Raw genomic sequence first — 16890 nt, 5'->3', positions numbered from 1 at the left:
TTTTTTCCCCTTCCCTTGCCCTCCCTTCACTCCCTCCACCCTTCCCTATTTGCAAAGACCCTGTTTCCATTTTTTTCCTCTTCTCATATTTTTTCCTTGCCCTTTTTTCCCTTCCCCTACCCCTCCCAATTCCCCTGCTCTTTTAGACCTTTTCTTCCTATTACACAATATCAGTTACACATTTTTTAAATTACAATATTAAGATCTAGGAGACATTACCACAGATTTTAGACAATAACCTAGGAAAAGACAATGAGGATCACACCCCCAGGAAACCCAGCAGAATGAATCCATTGGGCGTGACAAATTAAATGCAAAGGGGGAGAATCCAATAAAAAGAAAAAGTCATGACAAGGCTTGTAAAACTTTTAATTTTATCTCCCTAATGAGTGTATAATTCAATCTTACTATTGTACTGATTAGTATTTTTCTGATTCTAGAGTTACACACCATTCCTTGTGATATTGTCATTATTAATACTGACCCAAGGAACCAAAACACAGAATCAGAGTATGGCATTTATGCCGTCACACTCATCCAATAAGTTAAACAAAACAGCAAGAAAAAAACACATGCCAAGCCCTGAATATTTAAGGACAGAAGTAAGCCAAATGAATGTTCCTCTGGAAGAAAAATGTCTTCTTTAAAAAGAATGAACATGGCCCTGGGATTTAGCTCAGTGGTTCCGCCACCTGCCTCGCAAGCGCAAGGTCCTGAGTTCAATGCCCAGTACCAAAAAAAAAAAAAAAAACAATGAACATGAAAGGAAAAGTAACGCTTCTCCTGGCCCTAACTCTGTATTCTGTATATTTTTCAAAGCCATTTTAAAGGACTTTATATGCTGCCACCTTCGCTGCTAAGATACAAACCTTTTACGTTTCTCTCAGTGAGTAAACTCTGAAAAATCATGACCCTCTTTTGTCCTACTGGGTAATGTGATCCACCAATCATCCTCAGGGGATGTCTGGGGTCCATCTTACCTTTCCCACTGGCTAGCTGATTAACTGGAAATGTTTTGAAATGGATTCATGTACGGCAGAACTCCATGGACTGTGTGGATTATAATGGGAGCAAATAAAAGGCAGATACTATTTTTGTGTTTTTAAAGAAGAAAGCTCTGATACAACACAATTAGGATTAAATGCTTAAAAACTGAAGAGAAAACTGCTACATTAAAGAGCTAAATTCAGTTATTCATGGGATCATCCATTACTAAGAAAATGTATTTTCTCAGTCCTGGCCCAATTACCTGACACAAACCTGTCAGTCCACAGATCTGTTAGTGTTGTACTCCAGTGGGGAAGTGTATTCAACTGCCTTCTCTTGTTCCTTTTCTACCTGATGGTCCTTTAGGAGGCATAGAGAGGATGGGCACTGGGGATCCTGTTCTTTCTGCTCTCGCCATATTTTTTTCTGGATTCTTACTGAGGGTCAGAATGTTTTTCTGCAATCACTAGGCTTTTCAGTAGTGTTGTCTTCATCATTACTTCCTATGTGCCAAGTTCCATGCCAAAGTATGTAAATCGTAAGCCATTTGTTTCTTTTATGTCTTAAATATATCAATGAAAAGCTTATTGTTCCTATCATTAATGTTTTATGAAAGCAGAAATCTCACATTGTATATGTTCAGTAAAGTCTGCACTTGGTATACCTGGAGGAAAACCATTCCACCTAGTCAGAATTGTGATCTGTGTTGTAAAGCATCTTCAGAAGCTGATATTTCAAAGATAAATGTGTAAAGGATTTGAGGGGAGTTGGGCTTTTTGTTTTTCAAAACAGATAGGTCATGAGTTTCTAAAGCTGACTTTTAAGAGGATCGGGAAGTATAATGGCTTAAAGGACCAAATTATAATTAAAAAATAGAAACTTTGAAGATGTTAATCTCTATTTAAATAAGAATTATTCTGTTGTTGTTGCTGTTCCTAATGTTATTATTATCATGTATTATTATATACTGGTGGGATAAGATACTACAATGACTTCACCTAAGTTTCACTCCTGTAACTGGATGATTCAAGATGCATTAGCGGTTCAGTGAATATCTTGAGCTATGTTTGAGAAGTTTTGGGGTCAAACAAAGGTTGTTTTGCCAAACCTTTCTCTTAATTTTTAAATGTGTATTTCAAGGGAAATTTGATTCATATGTTTCTGATTCATTTACACTTAAATCATCAAAATGTTATGTTGTAAGGGCTAGTTGATGTCCAAGAAGCTTTCTATACCTGTATTATAAGTCCTGTTAGGTCTTTTTCTTAAAACAGGAATTTCACCAAGTATAAATAAACTCAAACATTAAAAAGGTCCAAGTTTAGGATCCAACTCTGAACACCAGGTTTCAAATTTAGCAAAATATACTGTCCCACCCCTACAAAATTATGGATAGAAGGAAAGACATTAATAATAAAGGTGGTAAAGGGATTCATAAGTATTGTAATCTCAACTTAGCAAAATATACTGTCCCATCCATACAAAGTCATGGATAGAAGGAAAGACAGTAATAATAAAAATGAGTAAAGGGATTCACAAGCATTGTAAATTCTCAGAGATATTTTTCTAGTTATAAAAAATCATAAAACCTATACAGAAGGTATCCTTGAAACTATTATATACAGAGATGAATTGCAAATAGAAACACCTGTTTATATGTTCATTTTCTGTGATGTATCTAAACATGTTTACGATTTTTTTTTCATAGAAAAAAAAGCCTAAAGGTTTTAACTTCATCTCTACTAGTTTTACCTTTGACTGCCTTTGAGTCTCATTTATTTTAGGAAAAGTGGAAAAAGTCAACACATTTTTTCAAACAGAAAGGTCTCAGAAGACTGGGTCTGCCCAAAGATGATGTAGCACCATCAGTTTAAAATTGTCATTGACACTCTTTTCTTGGAATTGGAAAAATGTAGAAAATTATCTCTGGTTCATACTAACACATTTTTAAATTACATTGTGCCCTTACTTTGAGCCAAAGGTGATTCAACCTAACCCTGGAATTCCCTTCTAGCTGGTTTACTTGTATTTATGAAAAATGAGGCAAAGATAGTTATGAGAGGGATTGTAGACTATTTCAAACAATTTTCTCAGTGTTCTGCTTTATTGAGTCCATTTCAGTATTTCTTCTATACTTCAGAGTAAGTAAGTGACAGATGGAATGACAGGTATGATGCAAAAGAAAATATTTGGTTTAACCATTATTAATTAAAATATCAGCTCAACTGAAGAAGCCCTCATGCCATGACCAGTGTGTGGTCATAGTAAGTTCGGTTTCTTCAAGCAGGGGAGAGCAGCACCTGCAGAAAGAGGCCTTCTAATGTGTGTGTGCGGGGGGGGGGGGGGGATGCAGAATTAATTCTAGAGTTGTGTAAAGGAAGACAATAATAACTAAGGAATAGGCAGATATTTCTAAAATTTAAACTGTAGCCTATCATTTAAGAAGTTAATAAGCAATGAATTTTAATCATACTTTTTAAAAGACAATATTCAAAATCACTTAAGCCTTGTTGGAACCTGTATATCTATGCTGATGCTTTATACATTATTCTTTTCCTTTATTATTATATTTTATTCACTCTGAAGATATATATATGTGTGTGTGTGTCTCTGTGTGTGTATCAGTACTGACAGTTAAATGTCTTTGAGATTTTTATATTGTATTTTGAGACATTTTGCATTCATCCTAAATATTTGTACCCTACCCTGCCTAGAAAAAATTTGTTCTCCTCCAAATACTGAAGCGTATATGTTATTGAATAGTACCACTAAAGCTTAAGAGTCAAGAATTCCATTTTATAAAACAAAGATGCACCTTGAGACCATAATCTTAAGGGAAATAAATCAGACACACACGTTTAAATATTGCATTGTTTCTTTTATATGAGGAACCAAAAGGGTAAATAGGAGCAAAATGGAGGACAAATATTGGGAAGTAGGAAGAATATGTTCAAATGGGAAGGGAAGGAAGGAAGGGGAGAGGGGCAAAAGGAGAAGGAAGGGAAAAGGAAAAAAAGAGAATGGAAGGAAAAAATGAAACAACACTTGTTTAAATGGGGAAGGGTTGAAGGGAGCAGGAAGAATGGGGAAAAAAGAAGAATTGAAATGTGTTATGTACAGGTACAAACTCCCTATGATGGATGTGACCAATATGTATGACAAATGTGTACGACTAAAAAGAAGAAAGTTAGAAAAATAAATATAGAAAACAAAGATCAGTGCTGTTCTCTGAATGCCTGTATGAACATAAAGAGAGTTCAGAGAAGGAAAGCTTGAATGAGAGAACTCCCAGAATGATACTGGCATGACTAGGGACTGCTGAAGGCCAAGGACAAACTCTAAGACAAAACCTTATCATAAAAGTCACTCAAGACCAGATAATCTAAAATCTGTGCAGTAAATCTTCTTCTCAACACATAAAATGAAAACGTGCCTATCAAGCCTTCTTCAAGGAAGAGTCAGTGTTTGCCTTTTTAAGGCTGACTTACTTGCCTTTGTGGAGATTTATCATTTATTAGATAAAAGCCATTGCTAATCGTATTTTTACACTGTAAATTGCCCTTTATGAAGTACACATTTCAAAGGGTCTTGTTTTCCACAGGGGTTCCACCAGTATAATTTTTTAAATGTAAAATTTGCACATGCTTGCAATACACAATACATATATTCATCATGGGGTATTGGTACATACACATATCACCTCTTGATCCTTTTTACTTCTCCTTCCCATCTACCCCCATCTCCAGTTCCCCTTCCCACCTCCACAAAATCTACCTCCCTGTTTCCTATCATCTTTCTTCTACTTTGCTCTTTAAAATGATTTATTCTTTGGGTTTCTTGTATAAGAGAAACCATGCGATATTTAACCTGTGTCTGATTTATTTCACTTAGCATTGTGGACTCAGTGTGCATCCATTTTCCCACAGATGTCTCAAATCTTTTCTTATTTATGGCTGAGTAGTACTCCACTGTATATATACCACATTTTAACCCATCCATCTGTTGCTGGATATGTAGGCCACTTCCAAGCTTTAGCTATTATGAGTTATGCTGTTATGAACCTGAGTATGCATAGATCACTATAATATGTTCTCCTGATTCCCCAACCCTTTCTCTTCAGTGGCTTCATTAAATACTCATAATACTTGCTACCAAGTGCTATGGATCCTCCTCGTGCCAGTACTTGGCTGGCACAAACTTCTGAACTTCCCACAGCAGTGCTGACATGTGAGCTTGGGGAAACCAGGCTCAGGGAGACCCACCGCACTGCGGCCTCGCACACCTAGAAAGGCGTCTTTTCCTTTGCACGCTGCTGCGTAACCTAAAGTGACTCGTGTGTAAATGATGCTTCTGTTCCTTGTAACTAATCCTAGACACTGTAGTTTAAGTGATAGAAAATGATCACAAACAACCCTGCAAACTTTTGAATGAAATGATGATAACCTTTTGCTGCTAAGTAGAGTTCTTAGCTCTCAATATCAGACTGAAAGGGATCAGTACTTTCAAATAATCCCGGGGTCTAGAGCTTGGGAACCAATAGACACCTTTTAGAAAATGTATTTCAGGATGGTTACTTTCCCAATGAGTATCAACCAGAAGACCTCTTTTAAGTGGGTTAGTTTCTCATTGAACTTTAATCAGAAAATATATTTAAGGTAGTTACTGTCTCAGGATCCTTATTTTGAGAGCCAAATAATCATATACCCCGAACATGCCACAGTAACAGTATAGGGTCCACCTGTAACAGTCAGAACAATGGTTGCCTTGTTTTCCAAGCGTTTGCAGATGTCGCAGCTGCTCCGGTTCTGTTGGGCCGTGCTCTAACCTGTCCTCCCTCCCCACTGTCTTCTCCAGGACTGCCCGCTGGAAGCAGGGGACTTCCGGGCTCAGCAATGCTCCGCTCATAACGACGTCAAGCACCACGGCCAGTTTTACGAGTGGCTTCCTGTGTCGAACGACCCTGACAATCCATGTTCGCTCAAGTGCCAAGCCAAGGGGACAGCCCTGGTTGTGGAACTAGCGCCCAAGGTCTTAGATGGTACCCGCTGCTATTCCGAGTCTTTGGATATGTGCATCAGCGGTTTATGCCAAGTAAGTGCTGAAGATTCTCCTTCCGTTTGCCTAGGGCCTTAGTGCCTTTATCTGAATCACCCAGTGCTACCCTTCCTAGAATCTATAAATGGTGACAAATTTGAAAATAAGGTTTAATTTCAGCAAAAAGAGCAAATATTATATTTTGTATCAAGAAAAAGTGGACTGGAGGTCTTTTATTTACTTGAAGGTTTCTTGAATATGAAAGAATAAAATCTCTTGAATATTGTATGCCACTTATATACTAGACTTTCAAATTGCCTCTACCTTTGTTTTGGAGAGAGAGAGAGAGAGAGAGAGGGAGGAGAAACCTCACAGGGCCTGATTTTCACTTACAGCAATTCTGACATCCCCAAGTTAACTGTTAAAGAACTTGTTGCTTTCTTCTTGTAACTCTGATTGAGCTGAAAACTAACTCTGACTATCCAAATCGGGACAGTCTATAGGAGAGGACATGATAAGCCAGCTAGGTTGGATTTCGGCCATAAAACGGGATATCAGAGAGGTTTGATGTCTGGAATCATTCACCCATGTACACTCCAGCAGGGTCAGGGGCAGAGAGTCTGTCTGTCCTGTACTCACCATCTTTATTCTCAGGCTCAGCTTTTGCACTGTGAGCCTAGTTCTTGGAGCAAGCAGTTTTCCTGCATGCTATTACTGACCATGTACTTTTATATTTCACAAAGTGGAAATTTTGAGCACATTTGCCTTTCCCCACAGATTCAACTTTTCTCTTTAGAATCTGGAATATTAAAACCACCACTCTGAGGGCCAGGGATTTAGCTCAGTAGTGCCACTGCCTGCCTCTCATGCACAAGGTCCTGAGTTTGATCCCCGGTATTAAAAGACAAACAAACACTCTGAGAAAAATATGTTTCCATAATTTATTATAAACTCACGTATTTATTTCAAACAAGTCTGTATTCTTATGCAAAAGGAAACACTATAGTATAAATTAGAGCAAGAGGTGTGAGATTTCAGGCAAGGTTTAATGTATATAAAAGTAAAACTGGGGCTGGGGATTTACCTCAGTGGTTCCAATGCCTGCCACGCAAGCACAAGGACCTGAGTTCAATCCCCAGTACCAAAAAAAAGTAAAACAGAGATACTAACCCTGCACGTGAGACAGGGAAACTATCATGCCCAAGGATTTCTCAGATGGAAGAAGAGAGATGAGGTACACATGTCTAAACTTTTCTTTATATGCAAGATACATGAATTTCAAATGTGCACTTGAATATAGAATTTCACTACTTTGAAGCTAGCAAAGGCCTTTGAAATTAGCCAGTTAACACCCTAAAAAGCAGTGTATTTGAACAACATCATTTGTGATCTTTCACAATTATCTCTAAAATTATTTATGACTATTTACACCTGTCATCTTCTAGGATTCTCAGGGGCACTAGAATGGAGTGATGGAATCTGCAAAGCTTCTAGGATGGTAGAGAAGTGTAAAGCAAACAGACACAGAAAAAGAGCTGTGTTGTAGGGAATGACACGCTCGAGACGAGAATTCCTTATGCACTCACACTGAGTGGAGCAAGGACAGTTTTCATTTTGTAAATGAAAACAACCAAGAACCAGAAAATTTGTAAAATCTGAGAGTTATACGGTTGGTCACGGAAGAAACTGGAGTAGCGTCCGAGTCTTGTAGCATCTGGTCCAGTGTATTCCTACTATATGACATTGCTGGATGAACCACAATAAATGAGACAGGTCAGCACATTAGGTTCACTTGTTTCTGTTGCATGGGAGCGCAGCATGGTGTGTTTTCCTCCAACCTGGCTCTGCCAGTGCCCTCGTGGGCCTTCGCGACTGAAGGAAAACCCTGCCTCAGCCCCTAAGGGGCAAATTTTATGTTCATATAGAAAATGTGGAATGACAGCACTGGGCTCTGGATCGCAAGTGTAAGAATGTCTCTTTAACTTAGATTCTTATGATTTTCACTTGTTAAGTTTGGGGTCAAATGTTAGCTTTCCATATTTGAAAAGAATTTGAACTTTTACATAGAGATTATGACCAGGTACAATTTTCTTCATTTATTTGGCTTGTGAGAGGCGATGGTATAGTAGGTGATGGAGAAACTGCGTTCACACACTCATGAGTAACTCATGAAGGAGGGAAGGAGGGAGGGACGGAGGGAGGGAGGAAGGAAGGAAGGAAGGAAGGACCATCCATCCATCGTTGGTGGGTCGGAAGGTCAGGAGTCTTATTACTCACTCAGATGTGCAGTTTTTGTGAATAGATTCTCCTGGCAGCCTGACAAACACTCCTTTCTCCAACTCCTGTTCACTCTTCCCCTTCCTTTCCTACTCCATGTGTTGAGGATTCTTAGTTTGGTTTTTTTTTTTTGGGTACGGGGGATCGAACTCAGGACCTTGCACTTGCGAGGCAGGTGCTAAAATCACTGAGCTAAATCCCTGGCTCAGGATTCTTAGCTTTTTATCTGCCTTTATTTTTATTTTCTTATGATTTTCTTATGATTTTCATAAGCTATTTCAAATACATGTGTAGCCTAAGCACATACAGATTATAAACTACAGAGAAGCGAGCATGTGGATGAGACCTAATCTTGCCTTGACAGAAAATGACACATAGCTATAGAAATCTGTAGCTCATAAGCACCAATTTATTTTAGTTATATCTGTTTAATGCTCTTCTAAGAGCCACTTCCTGAAAAATGTTCAGATTTTCAATTTTTCTACAGAACCATGTAGTCTAGTCTTTCTAGAGCCACAGATACTGTACTTAGCTGTTAAAAGATATTGCTTCTTTACAGAGGAGTAAACTCAGGGACTTGCTGAGTTGCTAGATATGGTATACCACCCTTCATTCTTACTCAGTAGTAATAGAGCATCTTCCTGGGTAGCAGTAGTAATGAGAATAACTTCCAGCTTTGAATAATCACCATATCTATCCACTTGACATATATGTGTTCAAATATTTATAATCTGCACTTAGCTATCATTATCCTCATCCAAAAGATGTAGGAACTGGGGCTCAGCCAATTCAGGACTACCAGGAAGCACAGTTCCAACTCCAGGACCCCGTTCCTTCTGGTGAGTCCAAGGGTCAGGGACCTTGCTGCTTAGTACTGGCCCCAAATCTGGCTGCATAGGAGAATTAGCTCAAAGGCGCTTACAGAGTGCCGTGCTGAAGTTCCATCCTCCAGATATTCAGATTTATTAGCTCTGTGCATTTAAAGCACTCTCCTTATAATTCTTTAGTGAGACCTGATTTATAAACACTTATAGTTAGGATAGCAGTTAGGACTGAAAGCCAAAGACACGAAGTAGAATCTGGGTCTTCTATGAAGGACTGTATGTATGATCTTGGTCACATTTTCAAACCTCTCTAAACTGTTTTTAATCTATGAAAAGTGGGATTGACCATAGAGCATCAGCCAGGATCATAGATGTGAAAATGATTAACAAACTGTGCAGAACTGTGGAAAGGTAGAAGCTGAAAATTTTAAGTTAGAAAATATATTAGAGCACTGGTTCTGTGCAGAGGCTTTTGTAGTTCTCTAACATTTCGTGTTTGCAGCATGAAATAAGGTAACCAACTTCTTACTCAGTTAAGTAAAGACATTTTTTTAAAAAGCAGTGGTAGGGCGGGGAATTTAGCTCCGTGGTTCTGCCGCCTGCCTGGCAAATGCTAGGTCCCAAGTTCGATCCCCAGTACTAAAAAACAAACCAACCAACAAACAAAAAAGCAGTGGTGGAGCTCGTGCCTGGCGTGTGCAAGGCTGCGGGCTCTATCCCCAGCACTAACAGGCAGCACACACAGAAGGACTTTCTGTCATGTAACTTCAGTGTCATCTGAAATGTCAGTAGCGGGCAGGTGGTGATCTAACTTCAGACCAAAAGGTGCTCATAAATCATGACGGTGTCCCTGTGCACTCTCTCTTTCTTGGAGCACAGACTGGGAAGGACGCTTTTCCCAGGAGCCCACAGCTGGCCAACAGCAGATGACACTAAAGGGGCAGCAGTGTTTATCAACACTTTAAAAACACATTCCCAGTGGTCTTTCTTCAGCATATCCCACAGGCTGAGGTTCTGTCCCGCGTTAGTTCTGTTATTAATATAATGACACCATAGGTCCTGGAATACGCTTCTTACCATCCCAGGCTCCCCTTGCCCTCCCACCCTTGCGGTGCTCTGACAATCTTCCCCAGGGCTTGGTGCTGGTGTCTCCTCCCCCCTTGCATCTTTGGCTGAGAAACACCAGTACTTTTGTTTGCTCATTTGCTCATTGTTCTAAACTAGATGATGTTGGAGATGTGGCAGGAAGAGGGAGGCAGTCTGCCGTAATTTCAATAATCAAGGACAAAGGCACTGATGGAGTCCAAATAAACTTGAGCCTGTTTCCCCTTCTGCAAAACAAGGAAAATATCCCTGACTGGTAGGGTTGCTGTGAAGATTACGGGATCAAATACATTCAAAGCGCCTCAAGTGAGCGTGACAAATACTGTTAGTATTTGTAGTCTGCACCTTGTCTCCTGTCTTTGTCTCTTTTCTGTGTTTAATATGGTGATACAGGGCTGGGGATTTAGCTCAGTGGTTTCGCCGCCTGCTGCGCAAGCACAAAGACCCAAGTTCGATCCCCGGTACAAAAAAAAAAAAATATGGTGATACATGTGAAGGGGCAATGGCTTCCCAGGGAATGAACAGAGTCCTGTTCATTTCCTATTCCAACCATCTTTAGCAAATGGCTCCACCTTGCACCGTTATAAACTCCTGACCCAGGGCAGTCAACAGCATCCTGTACAAAGTTAATGAGCTGTCACAAATAGGATCAGCTCTGTTAGTACTGGTGTTATTCATTTATTTTCATTATCCAAATTACCCCATTTATATTTGTTGTAAAGCACAAAGCTTTATTTTCTTTTAAATATTTTTTTAAAAGAGTGGCAAAATTTTTTAGATAGAACACGTGCTGCTATTGAAATAATGTTGAGGTTATTTTGAAAGGCAATAGAGAAAAGTATGTTTTTTCATAATTAATGGAATTCTTCAGTTGATGCCTAATATATGTATATCAAAAGAAAAAGTGTGATTATAAATCAGCCCTTTTGTAGTGAGTCTGTATATTTATAATATTGCTTATTGCTATTTCAGAAAATAAAGCATTTTAAAAAGAAATAGAGAATTTCTTTCAAGTAGTATCCTATATAATGTTATTTTTAAATGAATAATACAGTGAAGAAATAAGAAATAAATGGGATGAAGTTTTGATATCTGTATTTCACTCTGGCAACATTAATGAACCATATTTCCAACAAAGAAGTTCTTTTCATTCTTAATCATTCCTGTGGTGAGTGGTTGGAAATGAATTGAATGGAAAGATTATTTCTCCATCTCTCTCTGTGACCTGAGTCATGAGTATCAAATATCCACCAGTTATTCCAGAGGTGATGATGTCAGAATCAAGGAGTTTGCCACTTTTTCTCCTGTGTTTCATAGTCTAATTCCACGTGGAAGCATTGTGTTGCTTAAAATATTTAATGCACTGAATCTTTTCCTCCCCTTTGCATGAAACATTAAAGACAAAACTACAACTTCCTCATTGAAGTTACTTAGTTTCTGAACCTTAATTTATTTTGCTCTTTTTAACAGACTTCTATATGTTATTAATATTGAAGATGCAAAATTGTCTTAGGGATGATACATTTGTAGACTGATTATGAAAACTTCAGTCATTTGGTTTTTATTTATTAATTTAACACATTTTGCTTAGGAACTAATGATGTGCTAAATACTGGAAGTACAAGAATGGACAAAACTACAAAATATAATTTCTGCTGTCTGCAAATTACTCTGAGGGGAGATATGACATGCACACAGAAAATATACTATAGTCACTATCCTGTATTTCCCTCACTATGAATGGGGTGCTCTCTCTGAAGGACAAGTTGGACTTTATTTTTCATCTGCTCCAATGACTTCAGTTGAACTCTTTTGCCTTCAGATCAAATAAAGTCCAAATTCCTTTACATAATGGCTTTCTTTACTGCATGGATTAAAGTGACAAATTTATTCTGCCAAAGTTCTGAAGGCTAGAAGTCCAAAGTCAAAGTGTCATCAGGGCCACATGCGCTCTGAAACCCTAGGCAGAATCCTTCTTTTCTCTTCCTGGACCCTAATAGTGGCCCTCCGTCCTTGGCATTTCTTAGCTGGCAGCTGTATCACTCCAAGTGCTGCCTTCTCCTTCCTGTGTCTTCGCCTCCTCTTACAGGGACTTGGATTAGGACACACCTTAATAGACCATGATTCATCTTAACTTGATTTTATTTGCAAGATGCTGTTTCCTTTGCAAGTCTGACGTACAGCCTTTAAACCCTTCTTTTGGAGGGACACAGGACAACCCTCTACTTGCCCTCTTGTCACACACATTTATGTCTTTCCCATGTGCAGAATAGTTGCCTGATTCTAAAACCCCCAAAGGTTTTCATCTATTTTAGCACCAACTCTAATTCCAAAATAGCATCTGTCCAGCCCCAGATTTCATCATCTAACCTAGTCCAGTATGAGACTTGGGTATGTTCCTCTTGGTACCCCATTCCTCTCACCTGTGGACCTGTGAAATCAGAAAATAGGAATGAGCATGACCTGCTCATGAGTCCCAAGTGGATTAGAGCCCCACAGGTCCAGCTCTGCTGGATTTCTAGTTTAGAATAACCCTTGCAGCTTGAGGCTCTGATCTCCATGCCTGCCAGGAAGGCAACCGCCCTTGCAGTCCAAGGAGATCCTCCATGCCAGGCACCCATGCCTCTACCCTTTCATGTGTCCTATGTGTCCATCGAGTCAACTCTGCAGCATTTCTAGTGGTGTCAAATTTCCATAATCACCTCAGTCTCCTGTGCGTCACAAGGGAACAGGTCATTAGGCAAGAGGTTGTTTACAATCTTTGCTGGGTAACTGCCTCTGTACTTGTCGCTCCTGCTTAGGTGGTAGATTAGATCCATGCATTGCATGCATAATTTCTTTAACAAATGGTTATCTAGCCCTATTATTTGAGTCAGTTGAGCCTTTGTAGATCATCAAGTGTCATTATGTTTTGGCTTACAGTTTATTCCTCGATTTTCTCTTTTAATATAAGTAACAAGGAGAAATCAAGCTGTACCTTCCACACTTTGCTTGGAGGTCTACTCAGCTAAATATCCACGTTTATTGGTATTAATTCTACTCTCCACTCATTGGTAGGACATAATTTGGCCAGTTCTCTGCCACTTTACAAAAAAGATACCTTTCTTCTAGTGTCTGATAGCATGGTTCATCATTTCCTACTAAGGCCTGGCCAGGATTACCTTTAATGTCCATGGAGATTAATTTTACATGTGAATTTGACTGAGGAAATACTGTTTCTGGGTATGTCACAGAGTGAGTTTTTGGAGAATTTTGGCCTGTGAGTTGGATCTTCTGTACTGCGTGGAGAAGATCTGCCCTCAGTGTGGGTGGGCACTGTCTAATTTGCTGGGACCAGAAGGACAAAGGGGGATAGAGGATGATAGAGGATTCATTCTCTCTCTCTCTCTCTCTCTCTCTCTCTCTCTCTCTCCCCTTCACCTGTCCTTCTCTCTTTTCTCTCTTGCCCTCTCTTTCCCCCTCCCTTTCCTCCTCCTTCCCTGTCTTCTTCCTCTCTTTCCAACCCCCTTCCTCCCCCTGCCCACTTTCTGCTGTGGGATGATGTAACAAGAAGCCCTCACCAGATGCCAGTGCTTTGACCTTGAACTTCTGTCTCCAACTCTGAAGAAATAAATTTCTATCACTTACAAATTACTTAGTCTCAGATATTTTGCTATTGCAGCACAAACATCCTAAAACATCTATATTTCTACCAAAAATCTCTTCAACTTAAAATTTTTATATAAAGCCCTTCAAATTCTTACAGGATCTACCTATTACACAATTCAATTCCACAGCCACTTCCACATTTTTAGGTACTTATTTTAGTAGCACTTCACTCTTACACCAAATCCGTATTAGTTTTCTAGAGCTATCTTAACAAATACCACATATTGGTGACTGAAACAACAGCAATTTCTCTCACAGTTCTGGAAATTCAAAATTAAGATGTTGGCATGGATATGATCCCTCTGATCCCTAACAATGCTACCCTACCTTGTTTGACCTTTTTGTAACATTTCAGCTTCATCTCCATCCTCAGTGTCGGTGTGTCTCTGTACATGGCATTTTCCACCTGGTGTCTTTTTCTTTTCAGGATACAAGTGATATTGGAATAGGACCACCCAAAGTAAATATGACTTGCTTATATCTACAAAGCTCTTATTTCCAAATAAAGTCACATTTACAGATACCATGGATTGGTACTTCAATAAACCTTTTGGGCGACAGATTTTTAACCACAATTGTATACACCCTGTTTATTTGAATATAATACAAATATGCACATGTATACATATGTGTCCAAGTAATTTCGAGTACTGCATAGGATCGACCATGGGAGAGGTGTATTACGTGGTAAATAGGGAAAGATCTTTAAGTGAGGAAGAGATGGCTGAAAAGACCAAACTAGTGCCTAGAACTGAAGAAGAAGAAGGGTCAGGAGATAGAGGATGAAAGAGAAAATTCGGACCAATGCCATGAAGACATATGTAATTTATATTAAGAGGAAGGCTGAGGTTTTGTTGTATTTGAGGCAAAATGGTGCCAATGAAATAGCTCAAGCAGACGAAACACAGGGTAAGATGTGTATTTTAGCAATAGTGCTATGTCTTCAATGAGGGAATACATTGAAAGAAGGCAAAAATTGGTAGTGGAATAAAGAGAAAAGATTTTGAGAACAAATCAGAAGACAAAAACCCATAGACTTGATGATGAATTAAATATAATATGAGAGAAATAATTGAGAGTTGAAGATGATGCCAAGGTTTCTAGTTTTTGCAAAGTATGGTGCCACCAATTGTTGCGATGTATAACACAGGAGAAGGATCAGGGATTGATTTGAAGTAATGATAAAGGACGAATACAACAGTGTAATATCTGCATGTGATATTCACTAAGTAAATTTGTATCCTTTGTTCCTCCTTCTTTCCTGTATGTTCTTGAAGAGTTGAAAATTTGTTTCCATTATGTTTTAGAGTCACTGGTATATTTATGTATGCTTAAAAATGTGTTGCTTAGTCTTTTCTATGAAAAAGTTAGATAACAAGTCAACTTAAATGTTTATTTCTTGAAGGAAAAACTAGAGCCAAAATAGTGTATAGTGTTTTGAAGTTCCTTGAGGTATACTCGCAATTTAAATAATTGAAGGATGTAGAAAGTGACTTCCATAGAGATTTATTCATCTCATAGTATTGTTTTCCCCCTATCAATTCGATCCTTTGTTTATTCAAATACCATTGCTATTCATAGAAAGAATTTCAATACTATATCAGAGGGGCCAGGGATTTAGCTCAGTGGTTTCGCCGCCTGCTGCACAAGTGCAATGACCGGAGTTCGATCCCCGGTACCAAAAAAAAAAAAAAAAAAAAAAGATATCAGAATTGTTTTCTATCTTGATATTCAGTTTTTGAAATGGGAAAATTTCTGTAGCTTCCATAAGAAAAAAATTTTTGAAAGCTGTATCTGTTTAACTTTTCCTTTCAAATTAATCATAGGTTGAGAAAAAAAATCATTGATAGAGTACTATCACTGATTTTGTTTTCCCAAAGAAATTCAATGAAGTAAATAAGGCAGAGCAAATCTAATTTTTTTAAAAAGTCCAAATGTTATCATTTTACTGATGTGTAGCTCACAGAATATACTCATACATGCAACCTTACACTTTTTGTGCCACTTCTATGTAATGATTTTATTTCCAATTTATGAATGAAGAGGTTGAGGCTCATATAGGCCACAAAACTAGAAAGAGGCAAAACTGTAATTTCTATTCTATTATTTGTTATATGGCAACCTTTTCTCTGGGAAGAAGACTGTCTACTAATGAGGCACAGTATCTCTTTATTGCTAACATATAAGCCTGCATCCCTCAGGTAGGGAGCCCTGTGGCCTAAGAATTCTGGATTTTATTAAATGATTCTCCACCAAGACCTGACAACTTTCTTGATTCATTGTATGATACTTTGGGCCACTTGTTTGTAGGAATACTGACTATATTAAATGTTCCTAATCACCTTTTAAAGGTTTTGGTATTGTTAGTGACAACGCTAGTTTGATAGTCTCCAAGGCCATTCTCACTTCTGACACCGACTTGAAGAGTCCCCAAGATCATCTTCAGACCTGATGGCACATGAGAATTTATAGAACTCACAGAAAGTTGATTCCATCATGGTTGGTTTATTGCAGCCAGCAGACACTGATTGAAACCAGGCAGGGAATGGGGTGCAGAGATCTGGGTACAGGAGAACACCAAATATGTTTGCATGCTGTGTATAACCCTGACTTCTCCCAGTAACAACGTGTGGCAATATTCACAGGATGTTGTCATCCAGAGAAACTCACCCTAGTCTTGGTATCCAGAGTTTTGCTGAGGCTGGATCCCATAGGCCTGGTTGAATGCCTGTATGGCTGATATTAGTTTTTCAGTACCTCCGGAGGTCAGGCAGATATCTTGTAGCCCAAAACTCTCACCACCATGAATCACATTGTTAGAATACACTATTTAGCACTGTTGTTGGTCGTGCTATTACAAAGGTATGATAGTTCATCTTGATTGTCAACCTGATTGGTTTGAGAGGTACCTAGGAGACTAATGAAGCACACTTCTGAGTGGGTTATAGAGATGTAACCTTGGAAATCATGTCTGGTACCTGGCCCTTTCGTCTCTGAGCTTTTCCCCTGCTGTTTC

The 16890-nt window shown here is 38.8% G+C and overlaps 1 protein-coding gene across 6 annotated transcripts in view; it reads left to right on the top strand.

Moving 5' to 3' along the window:
- The window catches only part of Adamtsl1 (ADAMTS like 1), a 1037009-nt gene that overhangs the window by 693499 nt on the left and 326620 nt on the right, over nt 1–16890 (top strand). For all 6 annotated transcript variants that reach the window (XM_087183424.1, XM_087183423.1, XM_087183422.1 and 3 more), the window contains one exon: nt 5842–6078. In XM_087183424.1, coding sequence (XP_087039550.1) covers nt 5842–6078 — 237 coding nt within the window. The remainder of the gene's footprint in view (nt 1–5841; nt 6079–16890) is intronic.

Source organism: Heterocephalus glaber, unplaced genomic scaffold, assembly GCF_053883595.1.
Source record: "Heterocephalus glaber isolate CG9 unplaced genomic scaffold, H.glaber_assembly_v1.0 deba00001481, whole genome shotgun sequence".
NCBI classification, from domain to species: domain Eukaryota; kingdom Metazoa; phylum Chordata; class Mammalia; order Rodentia; family Bathyergidae; genus Heterocephalus; species Heterocephalus glaber.
The sequence above is the reverse complement of the archived record's forward strand: the minus strand, read 5'-3'. Positions and strand labels throughout refer to the sequence as shown.